This window comes from Temnothorax americanus, unplaced genomic scaffold (genome assembly GCF_048541705.1).
Source record: "Temnothorax americanus isolate GAGA-0224 unplaced genomic scaffold, ASM4854170v1 Scaffold158, whole genome shotgun sequence".
In the NCBI taxonomy this organism is placed as follows: domain Eukaryota; kingdom Metazoa; phylum Arthropoda; class Insecta; order Hymenoptera; family Formicidae; genus Temnothorax; species Temnothorax americanus.
Window position 1 is genome coordinate 96,303 of NW_027509295.1, and position 12,589 is coordinate 108,891.

Consider the following 12,589-nt stretch of genomic DNA (forward strand, 5'->3'; position numbering starts at 1 on the left):
TAATTTCAAAAAACGATGCGGAAATTTGCATTAATGCACTCAAATTTGACAACTTGACATTAGAAACATTTGACAACTGTTGGAAAGCACCGACGTATATTTAGCAAATAAATTAAAAATTATTGGAAATTCCCTGCTGAAAATGACCGATTAATTCCAATTAAAAATTTTGAATCCGCACGAATCTGGATTCTTGATCCGAAAATAACGGATTCATAACGATTACACCGATTGAAAACGATTGAAACGGATTCGTATTCAAGGATGTAATTTTAATCGGTTTCTATCGATTTGAATCGGTCTTAGTTAATCCGTTTAAATCGTTATGATTTTATAACGATTATACCGATTGAAAACGATTGAAACGGATTTATATTCAAGGATGTAATTTCAATCGGATTCTATCGGTTTGAATCGGTCAATCCGTTTAAATAGTTGATTTCGTGATTTCGTGGTTCACGAAATCATAACGATTAAAACCGATTAACTAAGACCGATTCAAACCGATAGAATCCGTGAATTCCGGATATACAAACAGGATTATTTACTACTTTATTATAATTCCATTCATTGTCTAGAAATTTATCAGAATGTGTATTTATTTAAATAAAAACAAACAATACATCTGTTTTGTGTTTTGAACATAACAAAACAATTGTTTCATAATTATAGGAAATAGAATTTTAAGTAAGAAAACATTTTTTAAAACGACTAACCAAAAATGTGTTGATTTATTAGCAAAATCTATAGTAAAGAAAAAAGCTATTTAAAAAAGATTTTTATTCAATTAAAAATTGCGCTTACTTCGTTCTTACTTGTAGTATCTTTACAAAGTAAGCACTTCAGATAAGAATGAAGTAAGCAATTTTTAATTTAATAAAAATATTTTTTAAATAGCTTTTTTAAAGTAATGACTAACAAAAATATTCATAGTATACAATATATCAAAGAACAATTGTAATTGTACTTTATCAAACTTTCACTAATTCTTTTATAGTAATTATCGTCCTCTCAGAAAAATAAACTGCAATTTTATTATGTATTAAATCATATGTATTCTTATAAATATTTAATAAATCCTTGTAAGTTAAAGTATCAAAAATCTAAGTTCTTTAAACATCATACACTTCTATATGTTCGGAAACTAATAAATATTTCCGCTTTGGTTTGAATAAAATATTATAATTACAGATTCACCGTTAAAGTTCAAATAAAAACTGTTCCATGAATTAATCAGCTGTTGGATCATCAGCTTTTATATTATTATCATCGAATGTATCATTATCGCTTATTGAATAAGAATCATCAAAGATATCATCTTCAAGTTGCGGAGCAGTTTTTGATGATAATGATGATGTTTCAAGATCTATTTCTTGTTGTGACATTATATTAGTATTGCAGAGTGCATCTGTTTCTTCTGATCTTTTCGAAGTTTTCATAGCATCTTCCTCATTTGAACTGGAATCATTGACATCGGATTTTTTTGAGCGTTTACTGCGTTCTTCATCATTTGTGTTTTCATCGTCTTTATTACACTGTTTACGACGTTTCTTTGATGTTTTATTAGTTGATTTGACACTCTGATTCTCACGTGCAAGCCTCTTTAATTCAGCAATTTTTTTTCCAACAAAATAATCAAATTTATTTAACTCTGATAAGTAATTCTTCTTCTGATCTTTATTTGGTTTATAAATATTCTTCATTCAATAAATATAAAAATCTGCAATATATTTACTTTTTATTTTTATGAACTATATGTGTGTGTGTGTGTGTGTGTGTGTGTTTGCGTGTAACCTTGCTGAAAACACCCGATTAAGACCAATTAATCAAACAAACAATTAATGAGACCTGGAGAAATGAAACGCTCTAACTGCCCAGTTTTTCGGAATTTTTGTAAAAGATACTGATGCGCGCATGCGCAGATTGTTGTTTACTTCGGACATCAATCTTTCAATGTTAAAATCAAGTATAGGACCAGTTATTTAGCATTTGAATACCAATTCAAACAATTTTAATCGGACATTTTTCACAGGGGGATTGTTGCATTGCACGTTCTTACCTTCGCACGCGCCGTATTTCGTCTCATCTAATTTTGGGCATTCTTTTCTTCCTCTTATTTTTCTATTACTCTCTAAGCCTGTTCTTGTACTGACCAGTAATGTTTCTTCTAAAAAAACTGCTGTCAATATATTACAGGCACACTGACGTGGAGTGCTAGAACTATTTAGTATTTTATTGTACGATTTATCATCTATCCATTGGTCTCTACCAATATGTACCTAAAATAAAAATATTTTTTGTTATGATATTTTTTAAATATATAATGAAGGGAAAGTGTCATACAAAAAATTAGCTCACCCTTGGACAATTATCGGTGGTGCGCAGTGATCCAATCGATGGAAAATTATTTTGGTACAATATCTGGCCTGTGGTACTTTTTGTTAATTTTTCTATCATGACTGTAAATAAATTATAGTATACATAAAAAATTATAAAAATTAGTACTTATATTTATTTAACTCTTTTATATCCAGCACATTTAATACGTTCAGTTTGAGGTGTTCAACAATAAATAATGAATAAATAAAAGTAGGTATGTTTGCATAATACGTTTTTAAATACAGGTCAGATGGTTCCAGAACCAAATAAAAAAATTTAAAATTAAGAAAAACTAGACCGCTTTAGATAAACAATCAAATTAAATAAAGCTGTCAGAAACGGTCTAGGCTGGATCTTTTTCGCCTAATATTAATTCTTTGCGAGAAATTTTTAAGTACATTTATCGCCTTACACCACTACGCGCTGTTACTTTCGGACTTGAAATGCAGTCAGAAATAAAACGAGAATAGCACAATCACAAATTAAATTAAAATTTAATTCGAAGATGCCGATACTAATCCCCATCCCTCTACTGTAAAGAATATGTTAAGAAATCCTGGCTGAGGTGATATTTTTCTTAACATATTCTTTGCAGTAGGGGGGATGAGAATTAGTATCGGTATCGTCGAATTAAATTTTAATTTAATTTGTGATTGTACTATTCTCGCTCCATTTCTGACTACGTTTCAAGTCCAAAAGTATAACGGCGCGTAGTGGTGTGAGGCGATAAAAAATGTACTTGAAAATTTCTCGCGGAGAATTAATATTAGGCGAAAAAGATTCAGCCTAGACCGTTCCTGGCAGTTCTATTTAATTTAATTGTTTAAAAAAATTTATCTAAAAAATATCACATAAAATATTGGAGTAACACTTTTTAATGACTGAATATTTTCTACTACTTTCTAAGAAAAAGGGCTTCGGCACTATAATATAAACGATTGAAATAAAAATGTTTTCATTTTTTCTTAGAAAAATTTTTAGAAAACTGTTTTAGTGTGTAAATTGGTAAAAAAATTTGATTTTGATAGGAAAAAAATTGGGGAGATTTAAAAAATCACTAATCTCATTATAATCTGGTAATACAAAATAACAGATACTCAGTTTTGCCTCTACCCTGTTTTATGCCCTCCTTTCATTATAATTTTATAATCATCTAAACCAAGCGTTAAGGAGTGAGGGTAGAGATGCATATAGAAAAGGACACTGTTTTCGGACCTTGCGTTAAATTCTCTCTCGTGACTGCTACTCCCATTTTCTCGTCTTGTTCCTATGCTTGTACGCATGCGCGAACGAGAGAGAACGCAAGGGCTGGAAACAGAGTAAGTCCTTTTCTACATGCTGTTTACCCCCCTTTCTCAAATAAAGACAAATACGCAGTCTACATATATTATGTCTGTTTATAATATTTATATATTTTTTCTCTCTTACCATTGTGCTTTTTACTTTTCTCTATTACAGAAAGTTGCAAATCTTCATTCATGTTTCTTACTTTTTGTAATTCAGATTTCTTTGCTTGCAATTTTTCTTTCAGTTCACGATTGGTGTCTTTTAATCTTTTATTTTCAGCCTCTAATTCTTTATTTTTTTTTTTTACCTTACACAATTCAGCTTTTATTTTTTTCAATTCCTCATAATTTACTTTACATTCTGCAACTGAGTGAACATTAGCAATCTGTTGTATCTATAAATAAATAAATACTAAATAAACTAAGTACGTTTATGTTTCGGAATCATGAATACGAATCAAATACTCTTTTTTATCTAATACATGAACATGCAAATATAAGAGCCTAAATATAAAAAAAGCAAATCACATTTAATTTTCTGAATATTTAAATATATTAATTGTTATTAATTCAATGCTTATAAAAAAAGAAAATTTGTTTAGAAAAGTTATAATTATTTAAAGAAAAAAAATTATAATAATTAAAAAATTACCGATAAACGTATCGTCATAATATTTTTTTATAATAAATGGTTTTGCTTACCTTTATATTTTTGCTTGATTGTTTCTTCTCAATCGCCTTTTTTTCAAAAATATCTTTATTATCACTATGTCCTCCTAATGATTTTTTCTCAGGTTTTTGTGTAGCTCCTGCCTATTAAAAATGCCTGATTATATTATGTAAACTTAATCGATTTTAATTGGTTTCAATTTATGTCAAATTATTTAATTGATTCGAAATTATATTAAATTGTTTTCAATTAAGTGTTTTCGCCTGAAAGAGGTAGCTTAAGTTCATTTATTTTCAATTATTTCAGTTTTAAAAAAACTGCGATGATGAAAAAGCATAAAAGAAACCTAAAGTAACTGATTGTTGAAAAAAATCTTTCGTATTCTTTACTACTAATGGCTTTGACTACAAGCTTGACATTATTTTTTTAAACTGAAAATGGAATTATAGTAAAATTTGACCAAAAAACGAATTTTTATATAATCTTTCACATTCTTTTTCTTCAAAAAATATGTAAATTTTACAAACAATTTCTTGTAATTAAATAACTAATTACTATGAATTCATGAGATTTTGACCATGCACTCATCTACATAATAAGTGACATTGTATTACCTCATCGGAATCATTTGTATTTTTTACCATGACCGAGTGTAATTCATTACTAATATCTTCAAATGGCATTCTCGAATCAGATACCTAAATGTAACAAATTAATTGTAAAATTGTTATTATTATATGCGTCATGCTAATATTTAAATTTAGTACTAATTCATTGGAACATAATTTCATTTGAATTAATTTGTCTGCACTAATAATTGAAATTATATTATGCATGAATAAGAATAAATAAATTTAGAAAAAATAAATGTAAAATAAATTTTGTAGTAAAAACTAAAATAGAATTTCTATGTTATAATTTAAAATATAAAATGTGTAAGCATGCGCATGCATTTTTTGTATTTCGTTTTAAACAGTAAACGATGAGTTACTATTTTCAAAAGAGAATTTTAGCTGATGAGTATGTTATGTATATATGTATATAAAAATATAGGTATTTATATATAAATATATATATTTACATATACAATTAATTTTTAGAACACTGTATTTCACTTTTGTATTACTATTTGTTTTGATTAGTTCTGGATCATATCTCTCCAACTTAATACTAAGCAATTTCTGCAACTGCAATTTAAAAAATTATGTATTAATTTCGTAATCAAATATTGCAATCATTTTAAATATTGAGCTTGAACTAGACATAATGACAATGTCTCATATAGCACCTAGTATTGCAGCAACATTGTTGCAACATTAGAATATCGTTGAAATATTACTGATTTTTTAAATAGATTATAGCAACATTACTGCAACCTTAAAGTGCACGCGGGTTCAGATTATAATATAATATATCACAGCAATACTTTGACAATATTGAAATGTGATATTTCATATTGCAATATTGATGCAAGACTGCTGTGGTATTACAATATTAAACCCATGTTTGGATTATCAACATTTTGAATCATATATATCATTTAGATATATGAAAATTACAAGAAAAATAAAATTTCAACATTTCTACATTAAATACGAGATACTATCGGAGCGTTTTCTTATCGGATCGTTTTAAATTGTTCTTATAGCCTTAGTAACTGTATCTTGGCGCTAATTTGATAAGCTAAATTTTAATTTCAAGTCAATAACATTTTGAAGGTGACAACAGATTTCATTTATTTGACAGTCAGTCTAAGAGACTGTAGATAGCGTACGCTAAAACCGAATAGCGGACACAAAAAAGTCAGTACCCTTAGGAATGGTTTACTTTTTAATTTAATAAACAGCAAGTTTTGTCATTTAACTCAGTATTTTTCTATATACAGACGTCTAGACAAACTCTATAATTTTTATCAAATATTATTTTAGCTGAGCATCCATGCAGAAGCACTTTGGTGTCAGAAATGGTTAAAAGTTTTTAAATGCAAAGGTATGTAAATTAACTTACATTTTCAGTATTTGGTGGTGGTAAACTTTTTGATTGTTCAATTGCATTATCAGTATCAGAATTAGTTTCTTCTGGTGCAGACATCAACAAATGTGAGGGAACAGATTGCGACCTTCTCTTATCCATCAACTCTCTAATTTTTTCTTTGGAACCTACAAATGCAAAAACGTTATATATATATAATATGTACACGTGTGTGTGTGTGTGCTTGCGTGCTTGCGCGCGCGCGTGTGTGTGTGTGTGCGTGTGTGTGCGTGTGTGCGTGTGCGTGTGCGTGTGCGTGTGCGTGTGCGTGTGCGTGTGCGTGTGCGTGTGCGTGTGCGTGTGCGTGTGCGTGTGCGTGTGCGTGTGCGTGTGCGTGTGCGTGTGCGTGTGCGTGTGCGTGTGCGTGTGCGTGTGCGTGTCCGTGTGCGTGTGCGTGTGCGTGTGCGTGTGCGTGTGCGTGTGCGTGTGCGTGTGCGTGTGCGTGTGCGTGTGCGTGTGCGTGTGCGTGTGCGTGTGCGTGTGCGTGTGCGTGTGCGTGTGCGTGTGCGTGTGCGTGTGCGTGTGCGTGTGTGTGTGTGTGTGTGTGTGTGTGTGTGTGTGTGTGTGTGTGTGTGAGCGCGTGATATGTACACATAACAGCATATATAAATGCAGTTTACCTGATAATAGTAAGATACATCCTGGATATAACTGTTTGTCATGTTTGATTTGGTATTTCATAATCTTCCGATGGGTTTCTTTATGAAAATGTTGAATACACGAAGTTTCAACAATTTTCTTTTTATCTTTCAATGGCCCACTCAAAAATTTTACATACGCGTACATTTTTACACGCGTTCTCGAACGGCGTGATGGCCGTGCAGTTGTACTTCCAACACAAGACACGAGACACGGGGCGGTAATGCAATATGCAATCGCAAATATTCCATGAAAAAGTGAAGAAAAAACGCGCGACGTAATGATCACCTTCTGCCGTCGCAGCCGAACGAAGTTCGCCGAGCAGCAATCGGGTCACGTGAGGCTGATCTCCAATCTAGTGGCTGCGTTCGGGAGCACGCTATCAGCGCTAAAGTGTCTCCCGCCCGAACGCACTAGTATCCCGAACGCATCCAGTATCAACACAGTTAACCTAACCGCAAACACAAGGACCTTTGACCACAACATTTTTCAGCGCAATATACTTGTATTTTCGAAAAAAATTAGAAAATAGTGCGGATCACATGAAGGTATATATATACCCGCAAAAAGAAGAGAGAGCTGCAGACGCAGACGTGTGACATATACGGAATTTATTTTATCATCGTATTTATATTATTTAATTGTTATCGAGCAAGGTTTGTATAAAACTTTTTACATGTTTTAATGGCTTTCAAATCAATGCATGTATATAAATTATGTTAGGTGTTTTAAAGAAAGTATTCTGAAAAAAATATATAAAGGTGCGTATATAAAATAATAAATATTTTGGTAAACTAAAAATAATAAAATAAAAAATGAGCAAAAGTAACTCTAACTTTCTTAACCTTCGTAAAATTTTATATGAAAATGCGAGTTTTGTATTAAACAAACATAAATATAGGTATAAGTGCAATATTTTTATTGAAGTTACTCTGTCCACAGTGAGAGAACGATTACGGTCTGCGCATAAGTGGGGATAGCGTGACGTGCAACTAATTGTAAGTGTCGTATACGGCTTTCTATAAGCATTCTGTGGGCACGGAGACCGGGGCGAAACGGACGAGTTTTCGTCCGATTCGTGCTCGTTCCCTCGCTGAACAGAGTATAGAATAGAATTTTATATTTGTATAAATTTCAAGTAGTTCTTCTAGTTTCAATACTAAATGTATGTTTTTTATTCAGGTATTTTTAGTAAAAATAGTGTATTTAATGCAATGAATGATTCATCAGAAACTGATAGTGATGGGATTAAGCTATACCCAGAAGTACAACCAAAGAAAGTTAAACGATATAATACAGGACTGTATAAAAATTACAAGACTAATTATAGAGATAAACAATGTTTTCGCACAATATCAAAGTGGGACACTTTGGGTAAGAGACAACATATAACAGCAGGTAAGAAAAAATACATTTTCATAATGTCACTCTGGTTATATATAAGTGATCAGACGCAATTATTATAAACAATAATTCTGTAAAAAATTTTGATTAAAATATAAAAACTATATAATGCGGTATAATCCAGTTATATATAGTCAAAATGATGTCAATATGACATTCGAAAACCGTCGTTTATCTTCACTTTTCCTGTTCTACCTGGGGATCAATTTTGTGTACTTCCAAACTTAGTGAAAATTACAAAAGTTAGCGAATTTATAAGAATGTTTATAATTTTATTGGTTAACACCTGGTGAATTTGCTCACTTTTGTGATTTTTCACTAAGTTTTGAAATACATAATCGACCCTCTGGAGTACAAGCAAAATTCGGTATTATTTATGTATAAACATATTTCAATTAATCGATTAATTAATTATTATATATGCATATATGTGATTTTGTAACCACGTTTTATCCCAATAATACAAAAATTGGAGTTCTTTTAATTACCTCTTTTATGTCTGTGTTTTACAGAAAAAGTAAATGATGAAACTGAACTGCAACATAATAGTACATATGATAATTAAAGTACTGCAAAAAATGGAGAGATAGTTGAGAGTCAAAACAGCTGTAATTATGATGGCGTAAATCATATGCAATTGGAATATTCAGAACATGATTGTAGTAATCTTGAAAATATAAGTAAATATATATTGTATATTGTAACAAAAGGCAATGGCAAACCACCGAGAGTATGTCTTGCTAAGAGAACTTCTTTAAAAAAATCTAGCCGTTCGGAATCGGCATTAAACTGGTCCATATACAATGTGTCTAATCTACGTGCGCAACACATATGTATATGATGAGAAATCACCACGCTCGGTCACGGATAATAGGACTGACGGATATTGTAACAATTTTGATTATATTAAGAAGTGTCGCTTCCAACATTTAAAATAGTAGGCAATTTTTTAGTATATTATAAAATATTGATTAATAATCATTTATAACAATTTTTATTAATAATAATAATTGCTATGTAAAGACGAATATAATATTCTAAATAATTTACACTTTGTTCTACTAGTCTTGAAGTATATAAAGCATATTTTATGGATTATTTTATGTGTTACTGTTGAAACATTTTATGAAGCATTTATACATATTAGGCCAGTCAAATTAGACCAAAAAAAAGCTTCTGGTATGAAAGTGATCCGAACTTTTTTATTCCTTTTTAGGCGTGTTGGGGGTGTTTAGAAAAGCTTATTTTTGAGTTGTCGTATCATGAGACCCAAAGCTTTTTGAGGGGGGAAGAGGGGGAACCAATTTTTGACGAATTGGAACGAGTCACCGCTCATTTTCTTCGTTTTTTTAAGCCTTACAACTTTCTCAGGAGCGAAAAAGTGCTATCTATTAATCGAAACGAGATAAATGCAAAAAACCGCGAAAATTTTATTTTTTGGAGGAACCAAATTTTTTGTTTTTTCGCAACAACTCGGCGAATGTTGATAAAAAATAAATGACTAACCCCTCATTTTGTAGCTAAGGGGTTAGTCATTCATGTTTTATCAACATTCAGCGAATTATTGCGAAAAAACAAAAAATTTGGTTCCTCCAAAAAATAAAATTTTCGCGGTTTTTTGCATTTATCTTGTTTCGATTAATACATAGCACTTTTTCGCTCCTGAGAAAGTTGTAGGGCTTGAAAAAACGAAGAAAATGAGCGGTGACTTGTTTCGATTCGTCAAAAATTGGTTCCCTCTTCTCCCCCTCAAAAAGCTCTGGGTCTCATGATACAACTCAAAAATAAGCTTTTCTAAACACCCCCAACACGCCTAAAAAGAAATAAAAAAATTCAGATCACTTTCATACCAGAATGTCTAATTTGACTGGCCTATATCCCTGATACTGAAATCGCCCAATAGAATAATTAATTTTACATAAAATTAATTTAATATTTTTAATAAGTACATTGCATACTTTTTAGGTGATATATGTGACGAAATCAATCACAGCTTTGATGATGATCAACATTTAAATTCAAACAGTGATGAAAATGAAGTTAGTGACAGCGATTGTATAAGGTACTTGAAAAATAATTTTTCTTTTAGTTTTACTACCGTTTTTAAAAGCTACATAATAATTTTGCTTTATAGGACTTCCGTTTCCGGTTGGTTAGGTGTGAGTTGGCGATTTGTGCGAGCGAAAAGCGAAGTGCGAGTGTGAGAGATAGAGCGAATGAGAGAGCGTGGAGAGTGAGAGGTGAGCTCGGTGAGGGAAAGGGAAGGTAGGAGAGTGGAGGCAGCGCGGAGGATAAGGGAGGAGAGTCCGTGGAAGCAAAGGAGAATTGGGAAGGTTGAGGTTAGAGAGACGAGCGTAGAAAGGGAAGGATAGAGAGCGCGAGAGTGAAAGGCTAGAAAATTCTGGGGACTTCGGGATAACGCCGGGAAGTAGTACGGCCGTAGAGTAGAGGATAGATGGCGCATTTTGCGGATAGGTTGAAGAAAGAGAGACGCGGAAATACGGGGAATATAGATGAGTTTTCCAAGAGGAAAGGAAGTATAGAGAAGATGTTTAAGAGGAAGAGGGATAAAATAGAGAAGGAAGAGGGCGCGGGGGGGGGAAGAGGACGAAGACTTCTCGAAGAGAAACAACAAAACGGTGAGAACGCCACCAAGGAGGGCAGGGGGGGAGGATATGGATGTGAAGGGGTTGTTGAGAGGAATAAGGGAGGAGATGAGGGAGGGGTTAAGAGGAGTGAGAGAGGAGATTAGAGAGGTGGCGAAGGAGCAAAAGGAGGCAATGATGGAAGAAGTAAAGAAGATAAAAAGCGAATTGAAAGAGAGAGAGGAGATGTGGAGAAGGGAGAGAGGAGAGCTCCAGAAAAGAATAGAGGACATGGAACGAAAGCTGGAGGGGATGCAGATGGAGGTAAAGGGAGAAGGTCTTGGGGGAGGAAGAGGTAGAGAGGAAAGCGGAGGAGGGCCGAGGGAGGAGGGGAGGGGAGAGGCTGATTGGAAAGAGAGGGTGGAAAGGCTGGAAAGGAGGTACGAAGTAAAGGAGAGGGGAGAAAGGAGAAGAAACATTCTGATAAAAGGAGTGAAGGAAGATGCGGGAGGAATAAAGGGGGGAGTGGCGGAGGTGATGAAAAAGTTAGGCGTGGAGGTGAAGATAGAGGAGATTAGAAAAATAGAGGCGGGGAGAAGAGAGAAGGGGGGTATGGCAGTGGTGAAAGTGGGAAGTGAAGAAGAGAAGGCGAAAATAATGAGAAATAAGTGGAAACTGAGAGGCGAAAATACGTGGATAGACGAAGACTTGACATGGGAGGAAAGAAGGATAAAATGGAAGATAAACCAAGTGGCATGGAAGGCAAGAGGAGAGGGTAAAAAGGTACGGATAGGGATGGGAAGAATATGGATAGAAGGGGAATGGTGGGTGTGGGATGAGGTTAGAGGTATGCTTAGGAATGGCAGAGAGAGGTGCTGGGAGGAAGGGCAAGGGAAAGGAAAAGAAAATGAAAGAGAGGAAGAGCAAAGGCAGGGGGAATAGGGGAGGGAGAGGGAACGGGTAGGGGGGAAGAAAGAGGAGCAGAAATTGAGAAGGATAAGAGAGAGGAACTGGGTGGAAGAGTGGGAGAGGAAGGGGGAGAGGAGGGAGAGAGGAGAAGGAGAAGGGGGGAAGTAGTATTTATAAGGTGGCCTTTTGGAATGTGGCGGGGCTAACAAATAAAGATAAAGAGTTTTGGAAAAGGCTGGAGGATTGGGACGTAATGGTGTTATGCGAAACGTGGGTGGACGGTAAGGGGTGGGAAAGGATAAAAGAAAAAATGCCAAGAGGCTACGTATGGGAAGTGCAGAGAGCAGGGAGGAAGAGCCGGAAGGGAAGGGCGATAGGAGGAATGATAGTAGGGGTGAGGGCAGGGATCAAGATGGAAAGAGAGAAGACGAAAAAAGATAAGGAAGGGATAGTATCGATAAAAGTGAAACTTGGAAAAGAGTGGTGGAGGGTAGTGGAAGTATATATAAACAAGGATATGGACCGGAAGTTGGAAGACGTGAAAGAATGGGTGGAAAAGGTTGAGAGGGGAGTGAGAATGCTGATAGGAGGGGATTTTAACGCAAGGACCGGTAAGGAAGGAGGGTTCGTGGAAGAGGGAGAAGAAGAGATGGGGGAAGGAGAGAGGAGATCGAAGGATGGCAAAG

General features: G+C 34.0%; 1 protein-coding gene across 1 annotated transcript; it reads right to left on the reverse strand.

Moving 5' to 3' along the window:
- Positions 1 to 925: 925 nt before the first annotated feature.
- LOC143895406 (uncharacterized) lies at positions 926 to 7,619 on the reverse strand. Its single transcript, XM_077402476.1, has 8 exons — positions 6,987 to 7,619; positions 6,343 to 6,494; positions 4,950 to 5,033; positions 4,368 to 4,478; positions 3,808 to 4,060; positions 2,359 to 2,459; positions 2,060 to 2,279; positions 926 to 1,720 (listed from the first exon to the last, which is right to left on the reverse strand). The coding sequence occupies exons 1-8, from the start codon at positions 7,150 to 7,152 to the stop codon at positions 1,704 to 1,706; spliced, it is 1,104 nt and encodes a 367-aa protein (XP_077258602.1). The 5' UTR covers positions 7,153 to 7,619; the 3' UTR covers positions 926 to 1,703.
- Positions 7,620 to 12,589: the final 4,970 nt, after the last annotated feature.